The following is an 8,049-nucleotide window of genomic DNA, read 5'->3' as shown; positions in this document are numbered from 1 at the left end:
GAGCGTACGCTGCAGCTGGGGGGCGAAACCCGGTCGCAACTCGTGTCGCGATGGTCGTGATTGATTCTAAGCTATGATTTGGACCGACGGTTAGTGCAGTGTCGGCAAAAGAAATGGGAGCCAGTAATCACAAAGTTACTGGGATGCAAGTTGCAACGACGTGTGGCTCAAATCTTATCAGTCCACCATTTGGACACGGGAGCCGGGAAACCCGTGTGCATGGCAACAAGTCATGTGGCACCATCGAGGATGTCAGTGGGTGAGGATGCACGACTCGAATGGTCTCCGAAAGCGTTCTGACATTAGATACGTGGTTGTTGGTGAGGGAGAGGACAAGTTGTTTGACCTTGATTTAGTCGAGGTCATGACTGATCCTCATCTGGAGTTCGTAAGAAAATTAGCGAGCATGAATGATAGATTCGTGCTTCAATCTGGAAGTGTGCAGCTTGATCGACCTTGCACAACCGAGCTAGATTGTACTGCTGATAGATGAGATGCACAACCGAGACTAGATTGTACTGGTGATCATGCAGTAAAGTTTAGATTGCGAGCATGAATTCCTTGAAACTGGAAGGGTGAGCCTGGGTGACAAGCGAGGGCAGCTTCATCGACCTTGCACCTAATAATTTAATGCCTAAATCGAAGCCTGTAGCTGATAGATGAGATCCACAACCGAGAGTAGATTACTGAGACAGTAAATGGTAGATTACGAGGCTAGCTGGGATGACGAAAACCGTGAAAGTGTTTATACGATTGTATCGACTGTAGATTGCCCGGCTAGATGGGAAAACGAAACCGTGAAAGTGCTTATCCGATGCTTCAAATTGATGAAATTAAATAAGGCAAGGATAACGTGAGCATAGCAAACAGAAGCTCTAGCAATTTTCGTAAAACCGTTCATCTCTGTGGGCTTTCGCTACGTACTTTTATAGCCAACAAATTTCTGGATCATTCACTTGAACAACGTTCACCCTTACAAATCATCCGTTGTCCCGCAGGATTTATAGAGCCTGATTAGGGCTTTCACTTTTTCCCAGCTCCCATCCGTACGAACGAAACACTCGAAATAAACCTCGGCAACCTTACATACAGCCTCACGCAAGCCTTTTTGCAATCAAGAATCAAGATCAGATTGAAAGTGGTCATAATCAATTCACAATTACGTCGAGATTGCAACATGTACAGATTTACAGATCTGGGCTCCGTCAGAGTCCCTAGATCTCCTGCTGTACGCTGGGAAGACTCGGAATTGGCACTGATCTAGAGCCTAGACGTAGAACGAGTATGTATTGGTTGACGAAACGATAATTAGCTGCGTTGCCGGTGATGAATCGTATCCATTAAGCTCACGGATGCCGAGTTGATTGTTGGATTTATCTTCCATTTCCGAGCTCAACTCTGGGGAGTTGCTCTGTAGCCTTGCAGCCAGCGTTAATTGGCTATGGCGCTGCGCCTTTACCAGCACCACTCCAAAGACAGAAAAGACTCGTCTGCCCGTTCGTCGTCTTCGCCCACCTCCCACTCCTCGCTTTTGATCGCCCTCGACTGGTTTGCAATGTCAGAAGAAGCTAACCTCCAGTTATAAAAATCAGGATTACTCAGATTTTCCGAAGCTTCCGCTGGCACCATGTTTTGATCATCTTCAAGTTCACTCCGCAGTACTCCCTCCGTCATGCGGTTTACCGCGTTCCGCCGCGGGCTATTGGAGTCTACGATTGCACCATCGTCGCTTTCGACGTCTGTGCTTGAGAAGCTGCACTCGTTCTCTTTGTGGTCGGACGAATTGGCCTTCGCGAGTACGGGTTCCTCAGACTTGCCCAGTGCTAAGTTAGTTCTGTCTTCTAGTCCGGCTGGAAGAGGTGGTGAATTTCGGTCTATTGCTGAAACTTCCGTTGGTGGGTGCTCTGTCTTCACATGACCTTTCAATCTAGCGACCTGTACAGATGGACAAAAAGCAATTCAACCTTCCGACTAAGCATTTGGGCCTCATCAGACATGGGGGCTGTCTGATCGGTTGTCTAAGCGCGCTAATGGGCTGCAATTTTGCAGTGATGGGGCGCTTCAATCGTAAGTAGAGAAACAATTTTCTGGACGTATAAATGGACATCTTACGCTTTAGAAGTAGAATTCTTAGAGCAATGATAGAATTCTAAGCCACTTAGGAATCACGGAGAGGATGACGGACCTCGTCCTGAAGCTTTTCCTTTTCGAGCATGAGATCCTCCCAATCTGCTTTCAGAGTCTCGAATTTGTTTTTCAGCACACTATAATCTCTTTCCATTTGCTTGGTTTTCCAGCGAGCCCTCCGATTTTGGAACCATACAGCAACTTGCCGGGGTTGAAGGCCCAGTTGAGCTGCCAGTTGAACTTTTCTTTCAGGTTCAAGCCGGTTTTCTATGTCGAAGGCTTTCTCTAAGGCTTTCACTTGCTCAAACCCCAGCCTACGAGTCTTCTTATCTCCCGCAGGCGATTGCTGGGTTTCGTGATCTGCTGGGTCGTCGTCAATACCATCCTCGGATGGCTCGAAACAAGAGTAGAACGGCCGTTTCCGCTCGCTTCCTGCTCCTACTGCGTCTACGTAGTCGACGAATTGAGGCGGTCCTGCACGTTGACAAGCTGTTGATTGAAAACAACTCACGGTTTCATTTGCTTTGTCTCATGAACAGCAGAAAACAGAGTCGCCTACCATTTGTCAAGCCTAAGAAACTCAAAAGATCAAAGTAGAAAGCGCACGATGTATTGCCACAAAAGTTGATTAGCATAATGTTACAAGAATTTCTGGAACGTTTGTGCGTTACTACATAGGCGCAGTCCTTGACACGATAATTAGTATAATATTAGAAGAACTGGATTCTCGAACATTTATGCATTACTTTACAGAATTGCACAATTCAGCATAGAACGATACGGAGAGCACAAATTAGAGCATGCGTGCGTAGCTCCAAAGCAAACATTTACGTAACACCACAGAGCGCTACAAAAATAAGATCACAAGAATTGGAAACTCGTGTACGTGTTACATGAAAGCTAAAGCCTTCAAAACTGGAATTAGAGCAACTGAAAACTTAAGAATAAACAACACAAAGACGATTGCTTGTATGCATCAAAAAGTTATAATATCCCACGAAGATATTAACAAAGACAGAACAGATGAGAAACGAGCAAGGAGGAGATCAAGTATGCGAGGTAGAGGTGACAGACCGAGGATAGTCGAAGGTCCTGTGGGGGAGGCGGAGGAGGAAGCAGCAAGGAGAGCCTGGAGGGTGGAGGGGGGGAGAGGAGGGGGCCAATGATCGAGGGGGGGGGAGGGGGGGAGGAGGGATCGAGAGACAGTAGAAGAAGAAGAATGGGTAGGGAAGAAAATGTCGGAGGGGTGGGAAGCCATAGAATTGAGGTTGGCGTCGAGTGAAGCAAGCTGCTGAGGAGCACCACAGCTACTACTACTACGACGACGAGTGAGTACGAGTCCTTGATGAGGATGATCAGAAGACAGAGTATCGGCCATTTCCGGAGGGGGGAAGGACTCTCTTTGCAACAATGAGACGTCCAAGCCTATACCTTAGGCTTACTATGCTCTACTATACCTCATCCTTTGCTTATTCTAAGGAAAGAGGGCTCCTCATCCTTCAACCTTCTTTCACTCTCTCTCTCTCTCTCCCCACATAGAAAAGTGCATCACGACAAAGTTAAAAATTCCTCGCTCTCTCTTAAAGTTAAAATCAATCTCTCTCTCTCTCTCTCTCTCTCTCTCTCTCTCTCCCGCTCTCTCCCTCTCTCTCTCTCTCTCTCTCTCCACACATGCCTACGCATACCTTTGCTCATACTAGTCCTCCTCACAATCTACCTTATTTGCTTCTCTTTCTCTCTCTCTCTCTCTCTTCCTTCTAGTCTCTCTTTTTTTCCAACTTTTTTTCCTTCCCCTATTTTTCTTTCTTACCTTTCCACCTAGTATATCCTCCCACGCCTCAACTTTGACACCCAATCATTGCCTTGCACGTCTCACCTTTTTCCTCTCCCACCTGTATCACTTGACCCCCTAGTTACCCTCCATTTATCCATGTGCATTTACCATCCTCTACCTCTACCTCCTGTTTATTCCACTTCCAAAAAAGTTTACAAGTCTAGGACTTTCCCAAAAAACAAGAAACTTCCCAGGATTGTAGGGACAGCCATCCCAAGTAGTTCTACACCCATCCCATATCAGATTGGAGTTTGGTATCCATAATGTCCATCCTCACTTCAAAAGGCATTTTCCAAAAACTTGCCTTCTTGACACACTCGTTGGATTTTCATAATTGACCTTTTCATTTTCCATTTTTTTTGAGAGAAACAACAAAGTGCATGATGAGAAAATTGTTTTGAATCCAAAATCTCATTGGCTTTTTGTGCTCCCTTTCCTTTCGAAGCTACAATCTATCCCTCCCCATTAGTAAACTAACACTCCTATACAACTATTTTGACTAACTAAGCTTACACATGTTGGTCTCTCTCTCCAAGTTTGTTAATGCATGTGCACACACGTATCAATGTACACTCAGGTGTTATGCATGTAAACATGATGTGCACATATGCACATACTTGCCTTTGTCTATGCATTATTTTTGTTGTTACATTTAAAGCATTCTTTTTTAAAAATAGAAATGGTGGTTTTTTCTAGAGAAGTAAATATAGAGATTAAGCAAGGATGCATATGCTAATTGTTTTAGACCCCCTTTTACTATTACTTCAAAGGGTACACATTTCTCTTTAAAGTAACTAGATAAAACTTATGTCCCCTCCCCTAGGTTTCCCTGCACTTCTTGCCATATGCTTGTATTGGGTTAAAAGGACAATGATCAATGACTGTCCACGAGGACTAGACACAATGCATTGTTATAGCACTAGGGAACTTGAGATGACCGTTTCTATATAGGATAAAAGGTTGAATAAGAGAAATCCCTTCATCACCTTGGCTTTAAAAAAGTTTTGGTGCAAAACTCTTAAAATGGGATAATAAAGCGTTTAAAAAACCCTAGTGTTCACACCTATAAAGCCCTATCCAAAACATGTATTTATGAGATGGTAATAAACTTCTGTCAAAAATTTAGATCCTTTACCCTCTTCTTCTAAGCGCATCTCTTGCATTACAAATTTTGCAAAATGCATGTATGTAAAGTCTACAAATGTTGTATGCTAGCCCCTTTTCATATCGAATTATTTTGGAGATGCATTATTTGGTCTAAGAGGCATTCACTTAGAACCCTTTTATTCTTGAAAATATAGATAAATCATTGTCCATTTTCACAATACAAATGTTGACACTCCCTTGAAGACCAACATTTCTTTTGTAAAAGGTAAAACTCAAAGTTATCACAAATACATCAATTTCACTTCTTGCATTATTACAAAAGTCATCAAGGAGGATAGCTACACGTCTTGATTACTATGTAATTGAGTCTAACAACACAATCTCAACATCTAGAATACCTTTTGTATTCGTTACACTAAATGCATCACCTTTTTAGGTATCCATCTAAAAGTGTCTTGAAGTGAATAAATCCTCTGCTAAAAAACCAATAATAAGTTCCTTTGATTTGATTGTATCTAAGCAAAAATCTCTCTCTCTCTCTCAATGCATCCATGCATTTGTTCATGTAGGTGCTTACACACACAAATATGCATGCACACAAGAGCACACACTTGTTCATGTGCACACATACACGTGCATGTTGCTTGCACCATCCTATACACGTGTGTGTGCACACATGCATGCACACATGTGTGCACGTGTGTGTGGGCCAATGTTTATAGGGTCTTTATATATGAGTGTTATGTGTGTATGTATGAGAGTGTGTGTAGAGGGAAGTGGTGCACACGAACATGCATGCATATGCAAATCATAAAAGTATAGATTTCCTTTGCGTGAATACATACTTGTGTGTTCATATGGGGGAGTACTGTACATGCATGTGCACATATGCATGTCAAGTGTGTGTGGTTTTGTGTGCATGATAATATGTGTGAATGTGTTTGGGTGTATGTTAGTAGGTGTGCATGTGCAAGTACAAATGTGTCTTTCTTATGTGGTGTGAAAATCATCCTTAAATTCTCAAAGAAAAAAATGAAATGCTAGGCATGTAAGTCAAGGTCTCATTAGTTTAGGTTCTGAATCATTTTACTTGATTTTTAAATCTCTTTGATGAACCACAAAGAATCTTACAAAGATATTGAAGTCAATCCTTCTATAATTTGCATGTTGTTTTATGTTATCATTTATGGACAAAGCAAGGATACTCCTTTATTTTGTTTGTGGTTCTTTGATTCTATTCTAAATTCCTATGCTTGTAAAGCAAAAGGTGCCCCACAAGCCTCTGATATTAGAATTCTCTGCTCCACCTTTCCATACTAATCCAAAAGGTGAGTCTTTAAGAGAATTGTTTTATTGTGATTGCTTCATTGTGATTAGCCATGATCATTTGAAAGCTAAATTCATATTTTCCTACACAAAATGGCTTTACATGCCACTTTAAACTTTTTGTTTGTGCATGTGTGCATGCAAACACACAAACACACACACACACACACAGAGTGACCCACACAGATCAATATTTTCTTGGGTGTAGCCATTTTTGGTGAGGCTCAAGGCATTTTTTGCATATGGGTGTCTTGCCTGAATGACAAATTATGCATTGCTCAAAATAATTCGACAAACTTTGTCCTCAAGTTATACACATTCAAATGTTGAAATGAGACAAAAAAAATATGGAATAAAGATTTGGAATAAGGCTATTAAAGCATTACAAGTGCTATGTTGCATGTGAAGCATGCATCCTGAAGAGTATAGGATATAACACTTTATTCAGAAAATTTTGTTCTACATATACATGCACAACCAAGTAATCATTCAGAAGTATAGTATGTGAGCTTCTCCTCAACCAAAAGACACACCTGATTGAGAACCTTAGATGTGGTTTAAGGGGCTTCCAATGTTGTGCTAAAATTATGCACATCCATTTGAGGGCATGGTCCATAAGCTTTTCATGTTTTGGTTTTCAACAAAATCAATTGAAAAAATGGAAGTCAAACCAATGGAGCTAGTGCATGGTGGTCTTTAAAATTTGATAGTTGGTGATATTGGTATCTAGATGTAGCCTAGAATGAACAAATTTGAAAATGTGTAATTTGTGCATGTGCAAATATCTTTTAATAAATTCCATACTATTCACGATTTTGTAATGGTCCTTTTTCCAAGCAATTTCTTGCTAGATGGCTCATAAGAATGTCAAAGGTAATTGCATTTCATAATATAAAGCATCAAAATTGATAGCATGCCATTTGGCCTATTTGTATTTTGAAGCAATTTGGGCCACATTGCACTTGCTTGATGGCAACCGGTATATAGATTGCGGGGTGAGGAAAGAAATGGCATGGTATTGAATGACAATGGAAGACACTTTTGAAACATTTGTGGAGGGAGAAACAACGAGAAGAAAGAAGAATCCTTGTAGAGCAACAACAAGAAAAGGATGCACATGCATGCACTCGATCATTACCGTTGGAGCGAAGCACATGAGCTATGGTCTCACATTTGGTGGGAGCATTTGAGGCAGCAACATTTGACCATTCAGATGAATATCAAAATCTCAAGCCTTCACAAGCTTTAGCATGCACAACTTAGATCAACTAGCTACAAAGAGGGCAACATTAGCTATGTTGGTATTCTCTGAAAACAATGGAGAAACATATTGGGCAAACAATGTCAAATATGTTGTCAATACAAAGTACCAACATGGCTTTAGCAGTCGAAAGTAGAGTGGAAGCAATGCATGATCATCTGGATCTAAGAAGTCTCTAGGATTCAATAGAAGGCAAGAAAAGGAGAGACTGCCAAAGTGCAAAAGTTGTTGCTCGAGTGACGACGTTCTTGCACAAGAATAGGAGAGTTTAGACTCCAAATGAGAAAGACATCTACAAAAAGAGGATAGGATGCAAGCAGTGGGACAAGCACGTCATATACATGATTGATACAATGCAAGTCAGTGGTTGCCCAAACTAGCCTGATAGTTGTTT

The 8,049-nt window shown here is 41.6% G+C and overlaps 1 protein-coding gene across 2 annotated transcripts; it reads right to left on the bottom strand.

Annotated features, from left to right (window-relative positions):
• Positions 1-1,132: 1,132 nt before the first annotated feature.
• On the bottom strand, positions 1,133-3,570 carry LOC147882549 (uncharacterized). Of its 2 annotated transcripts, none has more exons than XM_087400616.1 (3): positions 3,202-3,570; positions 2,170-2,601; positions 1,133-1,904 (listed from the first exon to the last, which is right to left on the bottom strand). In XM_087400616.1, exons 1-3 carry the CDS (start codon positions 3,503-3,505, stop codon positions 1,456-1,458), a joined length of 1,185 nt encoding a protein of 394 aa, XP_087256742.1. In that variant the 5' UTR covers positions 3,506-3,570; the 3' UTR covers positions 1,133-1,455. The 2 variants fall into 2 exon arrangements, with proteins under 2 accessions (XP_087256742.1, XP_087256741.1); XM_087400615.1 differs by having other exon boundaries at positions 1,133-1,935; positions 2,186-2,601; positions 3,202-3,563.
• Positions 3,571-8,049: the final 4,479 nt, after the last annotated feature.

Source organism: Dipteris shenzhenensis, chromosome 29 (genome assembly GCF_047967505.1).
Source record: "Dipteris shenzhenensis isolate YYH24624 ecotype China chromosome 29, Dip_SZ_1.0, whole genome shotgun sequence".
Lineage (NCBI taxonomy): Eukaryota > Viridiplantae > Streptophyta > Polypodiopsida > Gleicheniales > Dipteridaceae > Dipteris > Dipteris shenzhenensis.
The sequence above is the reverse complement of the archived record's forward strand: the minus strand, read 5'-3'. Positions and strand labels throughout refer to the sequence as shown.

What these genes read in the sequence shown, in the direction of transcription:
- LOC147882549 (XM_087400615.1), bottom strand. Translation starts at nt 3,505, where the DNA reads ATGGCCGATACTCTGTCTTCTGATCATCCTCATCAAGGACTCGTACTC. An exon ending in AGGACCTTCGACTATCCTCG is followed by an intron (nt 2,602 to 3,201) that starts GTCTGTCACCTC and finishes GTCAACGTGCAG; the next exon opens with GACCGCCTCAATTCGTCGAC. An exon ending in AGGAAAAGCTTCAGGACGAG is followed by an intron (nt 1,936 to 2,185) that starts GTCCGTCATCCT and finishes CCATCTGTACAG; the next exon opens with GTCGCTAGATTGAAAGGTCA.